This window comes from Cricetulus griseus (assembly GCF_003668045.3).
Source record: "Cricetulus griseus strain 17A/GY chromosome 1 unlocalized genomic scaffold, alternate assembly CriGri-PICRH-1.0 chr1_0, whole genome shotgun sequence".
In the NCBI taxonomy this organism is placed as follows: Eukaryota; Metazoa; Chordata; class Mammalia; order Rodentia; family Cricetidae; genus Cricetulus; species Cricetulus griseus.
In genome coordinates, this window is record NW_023276806.1 from 233,838,464 (window position 1) to 233,858,377 (window position 19,914).

Below are 19,914 nucleotides of genomic sequence, written 5' to 3' on the forward strand. Positions count from 1 at the left end.
AAAATGATTTATAAGCCATTACTTTGAATCTGAAAAGCCATTTGTCCTCAGGAACATCGGACTGTGGAACTTTGAACTGCAGGCTAAGCAAGCTATTTAAAGGACCTTGGGAGTAGATTTCGGTAGCACAAGCGTTAAATCCCAGCACTCAGGATGCAGAGGCAAGCAGATCTCTGAGTTTAGGCTAGCCTGATCTACAAATTGAGTTCCAAGACAGCCTGAGCTACACAAAGAAGCCCTGTCTCGGGGTGGGGGGAGGGGGGGAGAAAAGAAAATTAGAAATGTAACATGTTGCTGGGCGGTGGTGGCGCACGCCTTTGATCCCAACACTCGGGAGGCAGAGGCAGGCAGATTTCTGTGAGTTCGAGACCAGCCTGGTCTACAAGAGCTAGTTTCAGGACAGCCTCCAAAGCCACAGAGAAACCCTGTCTCAAAAAAAAACAAAAACAAAAACAAAAAAATGTTAATTCTAGTAAAGAATGTCAATTAAACATTCCTGGAACACTCATTATTAGTTTTCTAAAAAGAAAAATGGCAAAAACTCAGAATGATTCAAATAAGACAGAAGTGAATTGGCTATCTGTAAAAAGTACGCAGTAGCTGGGCGTTGGTGGCGCACGCCTTTCATCCCAGCACTTGGGAAGCAGAGGCAGGTGGATCTCTGTGAGTTCGAGGCCAGCCTGGTCTCCAGAGGGAGTTCCAGGATAGGCTCCAAAGCCACAGAGAAACCCTGTCTGGGGGGGGGGGGGGGGGAGTATGTATTATTATTATTTTTTTTTTAATGAATTTTTGAAAAAAATAACAGAGGGCTGGAGAGAAGGCTCGTTTCCCAGCACCCACATGGCACTTAACTGTCCAAATCTAGAGGATCTGATGCCCAGACATGCATGCAGGCAAAACACATATACATGAAATTTAAAAATGGAAAAAATGTAATAAAGTAACCCATATTTTAAATTTACCTTTTTTAGGGTTCTAATGTCCATGTAACTACAGTTATGACGTAGTAATCTCCATAAATTCAAAAGTTCTGAGTGTCCCCCCCTAGTGACCCTCAGCCCTAACCCTGATTTCTGACTCTGAATTACTCTTTTACAGAGTTTCACATAAGTGGAGTCACACACATTACTGTTACTAATGTCGAGCTCTCCACCTGCACTGTGTGCTTCAGTATTTTCGTCTGCTGCTCACACAGACGAAAGCACATCCACAAGCACACTGACCCTTGTAGCCTGCCTTCTGTTGACAGGCACTTGACACGGTTCTGGTTTGTGATATGCCCTGTTGTGCACATCTGTGTGGGTGTGTGTTTTGTTACTCTTGAGTGGGGCGTGTGCTTTGCTGGCAGCTTTAAAACCCTTAGAGCACGTGTGGTACATTTTAAGTCAGGACTGCAAGGCCCACTTAATGAGAGTAACACTGTTTTCTCTGCTCCTATTCCTGACTTCTGCTCTCGCCCTTAGATTCTGGATTTTGGACTGGCTCGGCACACTGATGACGAAATGACAGGCTACGTGGCTACCAGGTGGTACCGAGCTCCTGAGATCATGCTTAACTGGATGCACTACAACCAGACAGGTGATGATGCTCCAGCCTCCTTCCCCGGGCCTGGCCCAGCAGAGGGAGGGGCACTGCTAACATGGCTCTCAGATGACTCAGGGCTAGGTCTTCACCACAGGAGGGGGTTGACACTCAGCATTCCTGGAAGATCCACTGTTCACTAGTAAGAAGGGTTTGCCCTTTTGTGAGATGCTTGTTGCATTTGGCTTAATTATATTCTGACTTACATGACTATGGAGCCCTTTATTGAGTGACAGTTTTACTAAGGTTATTTATTTCTATAAAAATGATTGCTGAGCCTCAGGTATCTTTTAAGTGTTAATTTGTATCGTTCACTCCCAATTAGAGTCCAGTTTATAGTCCTGAATTTGATAGAAACCATTTCTATGCTTGTATTCTCCTTACTTATTCCAGTGGATATTTGGTCTGTGGGCTGCATCATGGCCGAGCTGTTGACCGGAAGAACGCTGTTTCCTGGTACAGACCGTATCCTTTAATGCGTTTTGGCCGGCTTCTCATCTGTGTTCTGCTGTCATAGATGTGTGTTTCCCTTACTTGTTTGTGGGAAGACTCAGGTATTGCTTTGGGGGTGTGTCCTCTTATTGAGTAGTGCACCTTGCCAAGCAAACAAGCTTAAAACCCACCTGTTGTCTTTTTGCAGCAAGTCCTTATTAACAAGTTTAGTCTACTGCAAACACTTAGCAAGTATGCACAGCCACCTGAACCTCAAAGGTACCTTGTTCTCATTTGTTTACGTATGAAAAGGCTGTGGCCCCTGTACTGTGCTGACTCCTGTCCCGTTTGTGGCTTAACAACAAATAGTAGAAGCCAGAGGAGAGAGGCCCCTGTTGTGTGCCTTTGTTTTCCACACAGCATTGTCCCTGGTGAGAGCCAGGCCCACTTTAGTCTCACTCATACTTAGCACCATCTAGGTTGTGAGCACCACACACCCTTGCCATCTCCAGGCACACGTTCCATGGTTTGTGGGAACTCCCATCAGCCCTTCTGGGGGAGGACATTTAGAAGGGAATGTTAAAGCAGTTGTTTAAAATCAGTATTCGGGAGAGGTTTTACAAAACTGCTAAGGGTTCTGGTTGGGCTCTAAGGAACGCCACAGCAATGCGTGCTTCATCATCTAACCGCAGGGTTAGCTCTTGCCTGACACGCCTGAGTCTGTAAGCTCACTCGCTGATAGCTTGAGCTGCCTTTCTCCAGGGACTGTCCTGACTTCTGCTAGACAGTGTCTTTCATGAAGTGGAACCTCTGCTCCTCAGGTAATGCTGTCTGCTCCTCTGCGTGCTACTGGACCAGAGTCCAGCCTCCCGTGCTCAGCTCGCCCTGTCACTCTCCAGTCGGGGACTTCAGCACCCAGAACATCTCCCTTCCCTTGGGATTTTGGTTTCTTTGTGTTACAGTCCAGGCTAGGAGGATTAAGAGGTTTGTGACACCCTCACGATGCCCTCTGTTCTCTTCCTTCCTTGTGCTGTCTCTCCAGCTCCCCTTTGGCTAGTCCCAGACACATATTCTTTCATAAACAGACAGCAACATCTGTAGGGAAACCGCAGTTCCTCACTTTTGTAGTTCAGGTACTCACGGGTTTGGGGCCCAGTCCCCGAAATTTAGATTTTAGCTCTTTTACTTGGAATTATGTGGCTTTGAGCAAGTTTTACAACCTTGGTGTTTCTCGGTTTCCTTAACGTAAGATGACATTAGTGCCCAGCCCAGAAGGTGACTGGGAATTCAGAGACAGGGCCACAGGCAGTGCTAGCAGCATCGTCATCCGTGGCCGTGTCAGCCACTTGCCATGGCCACAGACACCTGAGGGAAAGAATTGAAAGGAAGAAAGATTTATTTTGGCTCATGGTGAGGCAGAGCATCGTGGTGGCGGGGGTGCATGCAGAGGGGTCTGGTCATTTCGTGGGGGCCAAGAAGCCAGAGCCCGAGTGAGAGAGGAGGAGGAGGAGAGGGGAGAAACCAGGGACAGCACCCTTCTAGGACACATTCACAGTGACCTGCTTCCTCCCACCAGGCCCCACCGCTTAATATTTCCTGCAACAAAATATCATGACCAGCTGGAGACCAGACCTTCAGCAGGAGGGAGACACTTAAGGTCCATCCCTAGTCTCTGAAGGCCGCACTTTTTTATAGTGCAAAATGCATTCCGGCCATGTCCAAGAGTCCAGAGACTCAAGGCAAACTCTGATCTGCTAGCCCCTGTTAAAAATAGATTATATGCTTCCAGTATTCAGTGGTGTAAACATTCTCATCCAAAAGAAAGGAAGGAGCAGACCAAAGCAACATGAAACACGGCTTTCAAATTCTGTAGTTTCAGGTCCCTCATTGGGAGTCTCAGGGTGGTGTGAGCTGGGCTCCCTGGGGCTCGGGCAGCCCAGCTCCTGTGGCCTTGCTTGATGTGTGAATGTGGCCCCTCTCTTGGCTCACTGCTCTGTCACAGTCCATGTTCTGGGTACTCACATTTCTGGAGCCTCTGGCATCGTCAGCTTCACATGAATCATGCTGTCAGGCCACTCGCAGGGCATCCAGCCCTGGTGTACATAGCCAAGCTTCCCATGCTTCCCTTGGAAATCTGGTGGATACTTCTGCCACCCTGTAATTCTTGGATTCTGCATGCCTCAAAACCAGCATCATGTCAGCGACACCAAGCTCTGTTGTCCTAGGAAGGCACTTCCCAACCAAACCCTAGTTAGTGGGCAGGGAGTGTTGGAGGTACTGTTTTCTAGGGGTGTTTTGGGTAAGTTTACATGTGTATCCTTGGCCTACACTGGTTAGGGGTCTCCAGTTTCCAAAGGTCTCTGGTCATTTTCCTGTCTTATCTGTAGGAAGTTATGTTTTATTTGAGCCAGTCTTAACTTTGTAGCCCATGCTGACCTAGAACTCAGTGCGGACTCAACCCCACATTGCTCCTCTTGCCTTGGTCTCCAAAATACCAGGTGACTGTGTCTGGGATTCAGGACTACCCAAGCCCTTTGGAACTCAGCTCCCACCACCCTGAGCCTCCAGTGATAGACCTGGAACTATGGTTTTTATGCTGTGCTGGGCCCGGAGCCTAGAGCCCTACGCATGCTAGGGAAGCACTTTACCAGCTGAGTCACAACTCTAGGCCCCGGCTGCTGTCCTGAGTAGAACTAGGAGTTAGCCCACCTGGGTTTAGTTTAACTGGGTGAACTGAGTTAGTTTAACAGACTGCTTCCATTTTTCTTAAGGTCTTGATGAGTCAGGAAGTTCTCCTCGCTGTCCTCTCACTGATTTCTAGAGCGCTTTTCAAGGCCTCTGGGTCATGCTGGTTCCACAGCAGATGTCTGCAGGCTGCTTGCTTCCCTACCAGGGTTCAGTTTCCTCTGTGTGTATGTGTTTGCCTCTCTTTAGTCACTGTGCCTTTGGAACTGGCGGTCTTAACTGCTAGCTGACAAGTGCCCGATGGGACTTTTTGAGGCCTTGTGGATGTGTTGTGTGAGTGTTGTCCTGTATATGTGAGTCATAGCCATGAGCCTGTGTGGTTTAGGTAACTTGACGACTGATTTGATTTTTGTGAGGAAGTGTAATATAATGTAAAACTCACTACTTCAACTCCATTATGATAAAATTTTCATTAACAAAATTAACCAACAACTGTAACTTAACAGCATTAATTACATTCATACCGGATAATCATTGCCACTGACCACTGTGCTTGTGACTCTAGATGACCCGTCCATCTGGCTTAATAAGAGTGTTAATAGTAATTGTGTAAAGAATAAGCTCTTCTCTAGAAGCCTGACTGACTGTATGTCAAGTGAGTTCAGCTGACAGAGCTTAATAGCAAAAGAGGGAGACTGCAGACTGTCTTGCCAGGTGGAATCCTAACTTTTTCCAGATAACACCAGTTTGAAATGTGTGAGTCAATATTGGAATCACTGCCACCCAGTACTTCAGCCTAAGAACAGTGACTTGTGTAGCCTTTTCCTCATGTGTATCCAATACAGACAATATATTTTTCTGCCAATGATTAGTCTTAGTTTGGGGTTTTATTGCTATGAAGAGACACCATAGCTATGACCATGGCAATTCTTATGAAGGAAAACATTTAATTGGGACTGGCTTGTAGTTTCAGAGCCTTGGTCCATTATCATCATGTTGGGACACGGTGCTGGAGAAGGAGCTGACAGTTCTTCATCTTGACCGGTAGGCAACAGGAAGTGAACTGCATGTCACTTAAGTGAACTGGGCTTCACTTAAGCATAGGAGGCCTCAAAGCCCAATCCCACAGTGACACACTTCCTTCAGCCAGACCACACCTCCTCCAGTAAAGCCTCACCTCTTAGTAGTGCCACTCCCTATGGGGGCATTTGTTTTCAAACCACCACAGCTTGTTATCGTCCTTTCCAGTGTAATCAGGTAAATTTCCTTCATGCGTAAAAGCCCTTCCCCCACTATAATGGACATGGTACTTTTAAGATGTGAACTGTGGTCTAGAGAGATGGCTCAAAAGTTAGGAGCACTGACTGCCCTTCCAAAGGGCCCATGCTCAAATCCCAGCATGATGGTTCACAAATCATCTGTAACTCCAGTCTCAGGGATCCAGTGTCTTTTGGTCTCAGAGTGCATGTGGTACAGATAGGCTCACAGGCAAAATGCTCATGCTTATAAAAATATTTTTTTAAAAAGAAAGACATGAACAAGAAGGTGCTGGGGCTGCTGGGTTGCACTCACACGCCTGTGTTGCTGCTGTGACCTATATAATGTCTTCAGTGAATTAAGTCCTTTCTTCTTTCCCTAATGTGTTATGGAAAATTGCAGACATAGGAGACAATAGTCTCACAAACCCCATGTCTGCTCTGCCCAGACAGTGAAATGTGGTTAGTTAAACAAACCCACTAGAGCACCCACCATGGCATAGCTGCCCACTGCTTTCCATTGTTGGTTATATGTCCTCATTTTTGTTGTATATGCTAGGCAGATACTGAACACTGAGCTGTATCTCCAGAACTCTTCCTCTTTTTTGAAAAGAAGTTTTATTGCCAACCCTGAAAGCAGCCTTCCAGCACTCAGGAGGCAGGGACAGGCAGATCTCTTGAGTTTGAGGCCAGCCTGGACTATAGAGTTGAGTTCCAGGACAGCCAGAGCTACATAGAGAAACCATGTCTCCAAAAACCAACAACAAAGAAAAGAAAAGCATATTATAGCAAGTCTCCAGGTCAGCCAGTGTTTGTCAGGCAGGCTGCACCAAGCCAGGTGCTGAGGCCATGGTGCTACCCTCCCTGCCTTCAAAACCAGAGTGATCAGGCTGAGCCCACAGCAGTGATGGGAGTGACTTGGACAGAGGTCTCCCTCTGATGGAAAACAAGGAGAAGTGGGTAATATAGGTGTAAATAATTACTAGGGAAAAAAGTCAAGCATGAATTAAATTGGTGTGCACATGCTGGTAACCCTAGGGATTGGAGGGAGGAGATTCAGGAGTTCCAGGTCACCTCAGCTACATAGTGAGTTTGGGGCCAGCCTCAAAAAAGCATGTCCAGAAAGACTTCCTGTTTGAACAAGACTTAGAAATGTAAATAAGAGGAGAAAAGGCTTCACTGGGGGGAGTAGAGGCTGTCCCTCTGTAACACACAAGGAGGCTTAGAAATGCCTGGAATGATGGCTGTGAGTTGAAGCAGTGAGCCCATTCGAGGATAGTAGTTTGAGAAGGGCAGACAAGGGAGAAGGTCTCAGAAAGGCTGCTGCGGGTCCTTCAGGGCGCTGAGAAACAACACAGACTCCACCTTCCCCAAGGGGAAATGAACTGGCCTTTCTTCCTCAAGAGTCAATGCCGCTGGTTAGGAGACCTGTGCTCAGCCCCTTTATGGGGTTCTGAGGCACACACTGTAAAACCACCTGTCTCCTCCTGTTACACACTTGCAGTAGCGACTCCAATCACGTTTCTGTGGAGTTCAAATGTGAAAGGAGGTAGATGTGTGTAAATTGAGTGACTGTCTGCAAGGAAGACCCTTCATCTGCCCCTGAGTGAGTCGGTGTCCTCACCTCCTGTCCCCACCTGGAGAAACCAAGCTTCAGCTTCACTCTGCAGCGCCTCATGTTTAGCATTGGCAGTGAGTGACAGGGGTTGTTTTTGTTTTTAGCCATTCTAACTTTAGAAATACCTTATGTGGGTGGACTTGCTTCTACTTTGCCTCTGTTTTCTGTAAGATGCAGTTGCTGGGTCTATTGGGTCATCTTTTCTTAAAGGGTAGATTAGTGACTGTTGCAGGCTTTGTGAACTGTGAAAGTGGCTGTAACCAGCGTGGTAACAACCAACGCACAATCTCCTCGAAGTCCAGGAAACGTCATGTATAAAACAGGCAGTGGCTTTGCCTTGCTGCCTCCTTTCTAGAATTTTCTTCTGTTTAAGCAGATTTTTTTTAAGGCAAGTTGCCATCTTATTGCATAAGCGGTTCCTGTGACTAGGCAACTGTGGTTTGCAGAGCTGTTCTCGTTTTTTAAGACATGCTATCTTGCCTATAGGTGCAAGCCAAATCAAGAATATTTTCATCTACTCTATCTGCTCTTTAAGTGTTGTGTGTACCTTTTATGTTCCAGATGGTAATCTAGAAATTAGGGTTAGAACATGGATGATGGTATGCATTTTGTCATCCCAACATTTGGGAGGATGAAACACAAGGACCCTGGGTTTAAAGCTAGCCTGTCCCAAGAAAGTAACTAGGGATAGATAGATATCAAGTGCACTCCCCTCCTTTCTACCTGTGAACTTGATGAAGAGACAAGGCACAAACACACAGACAATTCCCAATGCAATCCATGGTGTCATCAACACAGTGCTCAGAGAGAATAGGGATGTTTTTATGCAGTGTCAGGATGTTGGGAGGGGATTTTAGGGTGGCGCATGGAGAAAGGGTACCGTCCTGCAGAGCCTGGTGAGGTCAGATGACCTCCTCTTCCTCCTCCTGATCATCATCATAGATTGGAATAAGCTAGTTAGATGGTCACAGAAAATATTAAAAGCCATTTTTAAAGGTATTGTTTTCTCTGACTAAAGGCAGTGATCAAGAAGAGTGTTTGGTCTTCTGGTAGGCACATGCTCATTTGTTCTGAGTGGGTAAGCAAGATGCTGGATACCAGAATGGCTGTCCTGTGCCCTTTACCTCAATGCTTAAAGCATTTAGTGTGTGAAGTTTGCTAAACCTCTGTGTTCCTTTGCATTCATAAGGTGGAAGCCTGGTGTACTCAAATTTAGTGACAGAAGCCACAGTGTGCCCTCTGCCGGCTGGCTGTCCCTCATGTTCTGCCTTGTGGAGAGGGGAGGTGGGCCTCCAGAGGGCAGACTTTGGGATCAGAGCAGGACTCCCAACTGTCAGATTGCAATCTCCTTAGGTGAAGCCTTAGGGGAACAGTCACAAATAGACTGCTTAGCTGTGTGCTCTGCTGCTGTTCCTGCAGCTCTCTGCTTGCCAGGCTCTCTGCTTAGCTGGCTCCTGGTGCCTTGGAGGGTGAGGTAGGGTGGAGTGGAGGCTGGGCCCGTGCTCTGAGCACCTCGGCCTGTTTGTTTTTCTCTGCTGTCTAAAACCCACGGTGGCTTTACTGCTGTATGATGTTGACAGTTGTGTGTGTGTGTGGTGACATTTTACTGTGTATGATGGCGTGTGCGTGTGCGTGTGCGTGTGCGTGTGTGTGTGTGTGTGTGTGTGGTGGCATTTTGAACTTGGTACAAGAGGAGCATGTCTGCAGCCCTGCAGAAAGAAGCCGGATCCTCCTAGGCTCTTTCACCACATTGGCCTTGTTTGGGGTTTTAATTTTCATTGTTGGATGTTTTGTTTGTTCTGTTTTATTTTGTTCATCATTGTTTTTGTTCTTCCACTTTTATTTTGTCCCGACATTTTCCTTTATAGTCCACCACTAGATATTGATCAGTTGAAGCTCATTTTAAGACTCGTTGGAACCCCAGGGGCTGAGCTTCTGAAGAAAATCTCCTCAGAGTCTGTGAGTTGATGCCTTGATTGTAATTACTGCCCTATCCGGGAGCCTCTGCCACTTACCTCCGTCACTCTGCACTTTGACCTTTGAATGTTTGTAAGCGTGTGTGCTCTGTGTGCTGACTTCTTAAGTGTATGTGTGTGTGCACACATGTGGGCCTGCATGTGCCTGCTTGCATGCATGAGTGTATTATTCTATCTTTATCTGGGTGTGGACTCAAGATCATGGGAACCCCTTGGGGGCAATTGTATGCTAATAAAATTGAGAGTTGAGATTCCAGTTCATTCCAAGAGATTAATGGGAAATTGGTGTGTCTGCTCCTGAGCCTGCCATCTCTCTGAAGTTTGCCACACACGCAAGACTCTTGACTCTCTGCTGAGAGCCTAATCTCTGAGCACTGGCCATGTCGCAGTCTGACCTCCTCTCTGAAGGGTTGCCTGCTCTTTAATTCCCTCGAGGGGCACCTTCTGTGCACGGTGTCTTCCCATGGGGCTCCTGTCCCTACCCTCAGACCACACACAATCTTCATCCACTTCAGACAGTCTGCAGATGGCTCTGAGCTCCTCCAGGGACCTTGGTCCATACAGTGACTAGCATGAGGGGCCACTTGGAACTCATGCTTTTTCCATGGAGGCCCTAAGAAGGTGACTCTCGTTTACTTGGCCATGATTTTTTTTTTTAACTCTTGGTCCCTTTCTGAAGCCAGAAACTTTGATGAAGCTTGGAAAGCCCCTCCTTCTTCTCATTCCCTCTTAGGGAAATGCACTGAGGAACCACGCCCCAGCTGTGGCCTCCCGTGTCCTCCAACCACTTCTCAGCACAAGGGCCCTCTGCCCAGCTGGGTAGCAAGAGGCAGTTTGCTTGTTCATCGCCTTGCCTGAGAAGATCAGGACCCAGCACCTGCCGCCTGGCTGTGCATAAGGGACTAGGGCTCAGGACACCTTGGAGTTTGTGTTCTGAGGCTGTAAAAGGAGGCGCTGGGCCCGTCTCACTGTGTCTCATTTACTTGTTTAAGATGGGGAAGTGAAAACACAGAAGCTGAGACTTGCCTGAGTCCTGCTCTGAGTCACTGGGCAGAGGCAGTGGGTCCCAGATGTTTTCTGTTGATGTGAGTTAATCATTGCCCCATGCAGAAGTATTGCCCACAGCTGAAGCTGGCAAGGGAGAGCCAAAGATAGGAGGGGACATTCAGAAAGGACAGGGTTGGGGTTTTGTTTTAGTGTGTGACAAAGAACAGATGATAAGAGGACATGGGGGGCAGGGTGGGGCTTGAGAAGGAGCTTGGCTAGATAGGGAATAGTGCTGAGCGGCCCATTCCTTCCCGGCCTGAGTATTACTGTCAGCACCTCTGAGTCCTTCCCACTCCACCATCTGCCTTGCAGGTATACACTGCTTGCTAAAGATTCTGAAACACACATGGGAAAGCTAATATGTACCCATCACTAACCCATCACTTATGTTTAAGAAACAGTGCTGGATATGTGACCTAATAATGAGATGTCTTTATCTTAATATGAAATGGTGGACACATACATTCCACAGTACTAGTGCAGCCCTGGGCAAAATTAAATCAGGTACCAAAATAAACATCCTCTCAAAAAAATATTGTGTTAAGTATAGTAATGCAGCTGGGCGTTGGTGGCGCACGCCTTTAATCCCAGCACTCAGGAGGCAGAGGCAAGCTGATCTCTTGTGAGTTTGAGGCCAGCCTGGTCTCCAGAGCAAGTGCCAGGATAGGCTCCAAAGCCACACAGAGAAACCCTGTCTCAAAAAAACCAAAAACAAAAAAAAAAAAAAGTAAAGTAATGCAAAAGGAGCTTTTTCCCTGAATAATTGTCACGAGGGGATCAAGGTAGTTTACATGTTTAAAAGTGTGGGCAAGATTGTCTTAATGTTGATGATACCACCCAACCTGGGAATCTCAAGAGCACACGATGCTGTGTATGACGGCATAAGCCTGTAACCCAGCACTAAAAGTCAAAGGCAGAAGGACTGAAGAGTTTGAAACACCTAGGTTACATAGCAATTTTGAGTCCAGCCTGGGCTAATTTGTAAGACACTTTGAAAAAAACAAAAAAAAAGCCGGGCGGTGGTGGCGCACACTTTTAATCCCAGCACTCAGGAGGCAGAGGCAGGCGGATCTCTGTGAGTTCGAGACCAGCCTGGTCTATAAGAGCTAGTTCCAGGACAGCCTCCAAAGCCACAGAGAAACCCTGTCTCAAAAAAACCAAAAAAAAGAAAAAAGAAAAAAAGAAAGAAAAAACAACCAAGTGTTAAGATGTAGCTGAGTTACATGAACAAGGCCATGGATTTCTTCCCCAGAACCCATAGGGGTGGCAAGCTCATAATGAGTCAGTACAGTTTAAAAAACAAACAAACAAACAAAAGCTGAGAAAATTTAAAAAGAACGCCATTAGTAAAGACTCATAGTCAACAGAATGCTGTGGATGCTTCATTTCTCCCAGAAAGAATGGAACGGTGAAGCCAGCATTGACACCCACACAGGATCTGAGTGGCCAAATGCTGGGACGAATTAAATAGTCAGATGGAGGCCCCAGGACAGAACTCATCTGGTGTCCTGGCACCTAGATTACCCAGGGAAAGAAGAAATCACAGCACTCAGAAAGCAAAGGCCTGCCTCTTGTTCCCTGTAGAAGCTAGTCTTCCTCGCCCTCAGCTAGGAGGGGGTCTGATCACCTGTTAACAGAAGCAGACGAAACCAGATCCTGTACGTGCCACTCCCAAGGAGAGAGTTGGCAGGACTTGGGCATGTGAGACCTAACTGAATTCTGCCTTGGCTGGTTCACTCTGTGACCCTGTTTGTTCTTTCTCTTATCATGCAGAGTGTTGTTTAGTATGTAATTATCTTGAAGGTAAGTCTGTAGTCTGCTAGAAGGAGCCAGTCGTCTTTGGGCTCAGGTAGAAGAAGGGCAGATCTTTAATAGTAATCTGATGTCAAGCAGGACTCGGCACACTTGAGCTGTCGTGGAAGCAGCATTCAGGGAAGCCACAAAGGAGTGACATTATTTGGCTTGGTGTTTACTAAAGATGAGACTTGAGCTGAAGAATGGATTTGATACTTCAAAGAATGGAAAGGAAGCTCACTACATTGTGTTAAATTTAAAATACTATCACGCTTCTCTCTTGAGAGGAAGTGTGTGATAAGCCGGCGGTGGCTTCTTAGATTTTAGAAACTATAACCTATAACTGTGTTGCTCTAACCACCTTATGGTTAAAGGAAGTTTAGAGTTGACCAGTCATGTGAATAAGGGCACTGAGATGGCTCAGCAGCAAAGGAACCTAAGCTGACTCCTTAGAGGTCCTCTGACCTGCATGCATGGGCGGTACGTGTGCCCTGCAGGCAGGGTCCCCCCACACACACACACACACACACACACACACACACACACACACACACACACACACACACACAAATGTAGTAAGGGAGGAAGTTTTGCCCCTGTTAGATAAACACAGCATTTTGAACTTTCTGTTCATTGAAGTTAACGTGTTCACCCATAAGTATGGAATAATTGTGGCATGCTCTGACACTTGTCACCAGCCTGTGGCTTCTGTTTTGCTTTTGCCATCAGCTTCCTAATGTACCTTCTTCACTTACCTATATGTTTATGGCATGCTTTCCCCCCCCCCCCAGACAGGGTTTCTCTGTGTAGCTTTGGAGCCTATCCTGGCACTCTCTCTGGAGGCCAGGCTGGCCTCGAACTCAGAGAGATCCACCTGCCTCTAGAGCCTCCCTAGTGCTGGGATTAAAGGCGTGTCCCACCAACGCCCGGCCATTTTTTTTTTTAATCTTTTAATGAGACATGGTTTCTCTGTGTAGCCCTGGCTATCCTGGAACTGACTCTGTAGACCAGGCTAGCCTCAAATTCACAGAGATCCAACTGCCTCTGCCTCCCGGATGCTGGATTAAAGGCGTGCTCCACCACCGCCCAGCTGTGGCATGCATTTTAAATGTACCATTGCCAATGTCTTTGAGACTTGGCATAGCTCAACACTCCCAGTGTCTCAAGTTGTAGGAGGTGTGACTCCTAGAGAGCCTGTGCCACCAGCACTCAGCCTCTGCCTCAGGTGGATCTATTGGATATTTTAGTTTCCCAGAGTTTAGTCACCATGGACTGTGGTTTTACCACTGTGGCAAACAGGTTTTGGCTACTGGTACTAGAAAACAGTTCTCTGACTGGCATCCTGGATTAAGGAGCAGTCTGCTTCCAGGGAACTACTTAGCATTAAAGTTGACCCTTAGGGAAAATCTAGTTTTCATGTCTGCGTGGCCACTCACTGGCTAAATGCCTAATGGCTCCTGCTCCAACAAACGAATGGCCTGGGGTAGGTGGGAAATGGAGTTGTTTTGTTTGGGGATGACTTTTTGACTTTAAGAACAAAACCACAGCTTGAGCTGACTTTTGCACGGTGTGTTTACCAATGCCCTTGACTAGGCACCTAAGACATTAACCAGCTTCAGCAGATAATGCGTCTGACGGGGACACCCCCTGCTTATCTCATTAACAGGATGCCAAGCCATGAGGTGAGAGCAAACAGCACATTCAGGGAGGTCTAACTCAGGCCACCTTCTCACTGTAGGGTCTAATGTCACCTGATTATTGCATGTGCCCTGGGGACTGCTGGGGCAGTGACTGGCTGTGTGCTAGCAGGATGTTGACATTTGGGATAAAATGTCATGCAGACTGAGGCAGCCACACAGAGTAGGCTTGTAAGTAGGGATGTTTGGTTTCTGAATCTTGTGCTTGAGCACTGTATGTCTTTGTAGGTGTCTGTAGTTAGGGTGTGCAACAGCTTCGTCCCAGGTGCATGGGGCAGAGTCCATTAGCTTGCTTTCCTGTCCATCCGTTTTTTAATGACTGAGAGAGGATTGTATGCAGCACACACTATAAAATACCTTATGCTAATTAGTGTGCTGTAGAAAGACAAGCAATTCATAATAGATACAAGCCTGCAGTAAGTTTCAGGTTCTTCAGTTCATACCATTTAACCTAACTCCAGTTTATGATTGGAGGACCCTTAGCATTTTGGGAAACCAGGTTAGCAAACAGACAAACCCTTGGCAGCCTTGTTTGCATTTCAATGTACTTGTTTATATTGAAGGATGGCTTCTCTGGGTGAGATGGGTCTTCTTACCTCTCTCTTCCTTCCATTCCTTCTTCCAGTCTGCATGGTTACAACCATGTGTATTTGTTCCCATAACTTTTCAGATTACAGTGAGTCTCTGCTGCAGGGCTAGCTCTTCTTTAAACTTAGCTGGTTAGGAAGGCAGTGCTGGAAAAGATTTAGAAGTCAAGGTTCTGTTTTTAAGCTTCTGACCCTGTGATCGGAAAACTAATGGAAGGGTAGTTGATTGGTTAGCAGTCTCACCCATGTGAATAGAACTGGGGGAGACAGCGAGACTAAAGTCAGTGATCACAAATAGAGGCGTTAAGGGGCTGGAAGAGTAAGTCTGACATTAGCATCTGAGACAGTGATCCACACCGGAATGGGGCAGGCCTCAGCGCAGCCACTGGGCTGCTTGCTGACACTCTTTGAGCGGTCATTCTGAAAATCCTTGTTTCCACAGGCAAGAAACTACATTCAATCCCTGGCCCAGATGCCGAAGATGAACTTTGCAAACGTGTTTATTGGCGCCAACCCCCTGGGTAAGTTGGTCACGTTCATTTTGTGAGGTAAATTGGGGACTTGAAGTTTTGTTCTTCTTTAAGTTTATTTTGGGTCTTAATAAATGGCTGTTAGTGTCTGTGCTGTCACATTTAAACAAAAACCATACGATGGGCTTGTATATTTATATGGTCATGGAGTATGGTGGTGGAAAGGACAAGTGCAGCAAAGAACAGAAAACAGAAGGGAGTTATGGGAGCATGAGGAAGAATGAAGGAGGTCTAGAAGCCAGCCACGCTCCTCACAGCTCCTGGGGACGGGTGGGGCCAGGCTGAGGACAGGATGCAGAGGCACAGATGGCACTTCGTGCCCAGCACTGGGTGCTGTTGCCCTCCACTCTGACAGGCTGGCTCTCCCGCCTTTCCTCTTCTCTCGGCCCTTCATGGCCGGAACCAGCAGCCTTTTCAGAGTTAATTTGTCATCTCAGCAGTTAAGAGCACTGGCTGCTCTCCCAGGGGACCCAGGTTCAATTCCCAGCACCCACATGACAGCTCACAACTGTCTGTAACTCCAATTCCATCCAGGTAATCTGGCACCCTTTACACAGACACACATGGACATAAAATAAATAAATCTTAAAAAAAAAAAGATGTGTTTTGCCTTAGTTGAAACTCCAGTTACTGTTCCTTAAAGTTGGAGGCTAACCCATGCTTCCGATGGCCCAGGATGGTTTGCTGAGGCTCTGGTTCCTTGCTCCGTGACAGTGGAGTAGTCGTCCCAGAAAGAAGGGCCAGACCACAGTCTCCCTGCAGTAGGAGGGGAGTGCAGGGGTGTAGCCGCTGGCGTGCTCCACCTCTTCATATCCCTGCAGGTGTAACTGTGGACCTGTTTTTAAATCACGGCAATTGGTAAGTCTGTGTGGGTCATATCCCTGGTTCTGGGATATGGTTCTAGAATTAGTTGTTGTCTTTGGAGAGCTAATGGCCATGGCAGTGGCTTCAGAAGGTGGGATAGGCAGGTGCTGTTTCCCTTCAAGAATGTCATCCATAGCCACAGTACAGAAACGTGGCTGTGGTGATCCTGTAGCTGGAGAGGTGCCCGAACTCTTGGAGGACTGAGTCCAGCCTAAGCTGCCTCACTCTGGCCTCGGGAGTGCAGGGTACTGAGGGTTGGATTGGGTCTGTGGCCTCCCTGGCATGTTCTCACTGGGCCTTCTGTGACATGAGTGAGCTACAGTGCCCAGGTAGCGGTGTGTGAGGTGTGATCTGTAAGCTCTCCAGATGTTAGGGGGATAGAGAATGAGGCTACCCCTCGCACCTCACATTTCAGATGCACACTGTTTGACTCCCTCTTATCTGCCTCAAAAGGATTTCTTCTGCCTTTGATGGAAGTCACACACATCCTGATATGTGTCCCTATTTAAGCACAGACGAGAACCAGCTCCCATGAGTCAGTCCAGACTGCTGGGGAGTAAAATCTGGTGCCCAGTACAGCCTGCTCAATCCAAACACGCAGCGCATTGCCAAGTGCTGGTGGCAGAGGGAACATGCTGTGACCCATAGCTAGTCGTCCCCAACTTGCTAGCTGAACCACACAGCAGTGATATAAATATTAACAGCCCTGTTTTCAGTCACTGGCTTCGAATCACTGCTATTCTCAAAACACCTGAGAGCTCCACCGCCCTTTGATCTTAGTGTTGGCGTCTATGGAGATCCTTGAGATGTCTTTTCCTTGCTTCTGACCTGTTCTCATCTAAGTGCATTGGTCCTAAGATAGTGTAACTTTTTAAGGTAGGGTGGCAGGCACCCACCCATTTGTGTTCAGTATGAAATCAACAGATTTGTAGATGAACATGAAAAGAATATCTGTCTATTCAGGCAGTTCAGCCAGTGCCTCCCAGAATGCTGGGATTACAGGTGTGCACCACCATGCCCAGTGTGTACACTGCTGGGTGTGGAATCAAAAGCCTTGTGCACACTTGGCAAGCACTCTACAAGTTACATCCCAGCCCCTCTTTAAAGCGTGAGGTGACTCATGAATCTGAGCCCACATATGCTTATTTGCTGTTTCCTCTGTACCCTCAAAGCTTGTGCTTCTGTGGGTGACTGTGGAGTTCAGGCTGCAAGATGCATGATCACTCTGATAAGCAGAGGGACATCACCTCTTCAGGAAGCTTTTCTCCTCTTTAGCACCCACAGCCTTCCACTGTGAAGAAATTATCTGGGGCTGGAGAGAGGACTCTTCCAGGGGACCCAGTGCCCTTTTCTGGCCTTCTCAGCCAGCAGGCATGCACTGCTGTGCTCATAGAACTAAAAAGAAAGAACCCTGGGGTCTGAGAGCCTTTCTGTCTCGTTGATAACTGCTTAGGATGGCTTTACCCAAGCAGAACATCCTCCTCCTCAGAATTAGACAGCTCTGTGCCTCCGTCTCTAATGAGGTCATCGCTCTGGGGAGGGAAAAATCAGTAATGCTGAAACCATTATTGAAAGTAACTGATACCAGGAACCAAAATATTCCCCCAGATTACTCACTTGGGGAGAGAGGGGAAAGATCTCAAGATGCCAGTCACCTTTAGCTCCACTGGCTATTGTGCCCACCAGTTCAGAACATCACCTGGGACGTGTTCTTGACCAGTGTGCCTGACATTGTTCCTACCGAAGACTTAGGTCTAATTCTGGCTTTTGATAAATGTAAAGAATATAGGAAGCGGGGTGGGGAGGGGTCCATCCATCAGAGCACAGAGAAGCAGTGGCAGCCTGTGATAGACGATGGCTGCCCGCCTGCAACACATCTGCAGTGTCTGTCGTCAGAGGAGAGCCAGTAAGAAGCAAGGCTGGTGATACAGCCTGTCTGTATCCCAGTGTTGAGGAAGATGTGTTCAAGACCATCCTGGGCTACATAGCAAGGCTGAGGTCAGCTGGTTTCAGAAAGGCTAGAGAAAAGAGAGCCCCATAAGGAAGTCCCAGTTTGAACAAATGTAGGAGACAGCTGTGATGGAGATGTTTTACCACAGACAGGTTTGGGGTTAAAGACAATGTTCTGGTCACGCAGGATGATGTCTGTGTGCTGAAATATTTAGGGTATAAAGTGTCATCTCAATAACCTTAAAACAACTCAGGAGCGACACAGAAATAATGGGGGAAATATGTCAGATGTGGACTGACTGATGCCCCTGCATGGGTCATGGGTGCCCCTCCTGCTTCTGTATTCCAAATTTTCACAGTGAAAGTCTTAAGGATCAGATATCTTTATGTAGTACCTTTTCTTCTGCGACCCTCTGGGAAGCCTTCAATTTGCTATTGTTTGACATTCTGGGTGAATATTTATATTATGCTAGTATGTAATACTAATATGCTAATATAGACTACAATCAAGCTACCTGCCTTGTAGATGGTCTTAGCTGTCGACCTCCAGGCTTTGGCCATAGGGGGCCTCCATTCAGTACAGTTCATTCAGTTGTCACCGTGTGGCCCTGACACTGGAAAAAAAGTTTGTTCACAGCCTGGTTTGGGGGAGTAGATTTTGTTTTGTTTTTGTTCATTTGGAGTGTTTTGTTTCGTTTGAGTTTTTTGAGACTATGTAGCCCTGGCTGTCCAGGAACTCACTCTGTATTTTTCCTCTTGTGTGACAGCTGTGGACCTGCTGGAAAAGATGCTGGTTTTGGACTCAGATAAGAGGATCACAGCAGCCCAAGCCCTTGCACATGCCTACTTTGCTCAGTACCATGACCCTGATGATGAGCCTGTGGCTGACCCTTACGACCAGTCCTTTGAAAGCAGGGACCTCCTTATAGATGAGTGGAAAAGTAAGTTCAAAGGCAGGCTAGGGTGGGTCTCAAAGGGAGCTTGGTTTCAATCTATTCTTGTTTGGTTGCTTTGTTTGTTTTTTGAGCCAGGACTTTTCTCTGTGTTAACAGTCCTAGCTATCCTGGAACCAGCTCTGTAGACCAGGCTGGCCTTGAACTCACAGAGATCCGCCTGCCTCTGCCTCCCAAGTGCTGAAAGGTAGGTGCCACCAACGCAGCTCATTGGACCGAGGGCCTCACACGTGCAACACTCGTGTTCTACCACTGAGCCACATGCGCAGCCCAAGAACTTATTTTTAAAAATATTTTCTGGGCTGAGCAGTGGTGAGGCACACCTTTAATCCTAGCACTTGGGAGGCAGAGGCAGGTGGATCTCAGTGAGTTTGAGGCCAGCCTGGTCTAAAAAGCAAGGTCCAGGAGAGCCAGGCCTGTTATACAGAGAAACCCTGTCTCAAAAAACAAATAAGAAAAAATCTTTTCCGGGTGATTCTCACTTATCAAAAAAGGCTTGGGAAAATAGGGACTCATCAGTGGCAGCCTAGTGTTGTGTACACACCTGTGGGTCAGCACTCAGAAAGTGGGTTAAGAGTTTAGTGTTGCTGGGTGTTGGTGGCGCACGCCTTTAATCCCAGCACTTGGGAGGCAGAGGCAGGCGGATCTCTGGGTTGGAGGCCAGCCTGGTCTCCAGTGCGAGTGCCAGGATAGGCTCCAAAGCCACAGAGAAACCTGTCTCAAAAAAAAAAAAAAAAAAAAAAAAAAAAGAGTTTAATGTCATTCACAGCAACATAGGTAGCTTGAGGCCAGCGTGGGCTATATGAGAGTCTGCCTCAGTAAAGCCCTTGTGAACAGTTACTGCCAGCTCACTAAACTTACAGCCCGGGCCTTCAGGGCGTGTGTTCCCTGATGGAGTGTGTAGATGCTCACAGTGCACAGCTCTTCACATTGACACAGAGCTT

The 19,914-nt window shown here is 47.2% G+C and overlaps 1 protein-coding gene across 4 annotated transcripts in view; it reads left to right on the plus strand.

Annotated features, from left to right (window-relative positions):
• The window catches only part of Mapk14 (mitogen-activated protein kinase 14), a 57,919-nt gene that overhangs the window by 35,490 nt on the left and 2,515 nt on the right, over positions 1-19,914 (plus strand). For 2 of the 4 annotated variants that reach the window (XM_027389050.2, XM_027389052.2), the window contains 5 exons: positions 1,464-1,578; positions 1,975-2,046; positions 9,452-9,531; positions 15,116-15,194; positions 18,785-18,958. In XM_027389050.2, coding sequence (XP_027244851.1) covers positions 1,464-1,578; positions 1,975-2,046; positions 9,452-9,531; positions 15,116-15,194; positions 18,785-18,958 — 520 coding nt within the window. Of the gene's footprint in view, positions 1-1,463; positions 1,579-1,974; positions 2,047-9,451; positions 9,532-13,991; positions 14,072-15,115; positions 15,195-18,784; positions 18,959-19,914 lie in introns of those variants that run through there. The other 2 variants (XM_027389051.2, XM_027389053.2) reach the window with 2 other exon arrangements.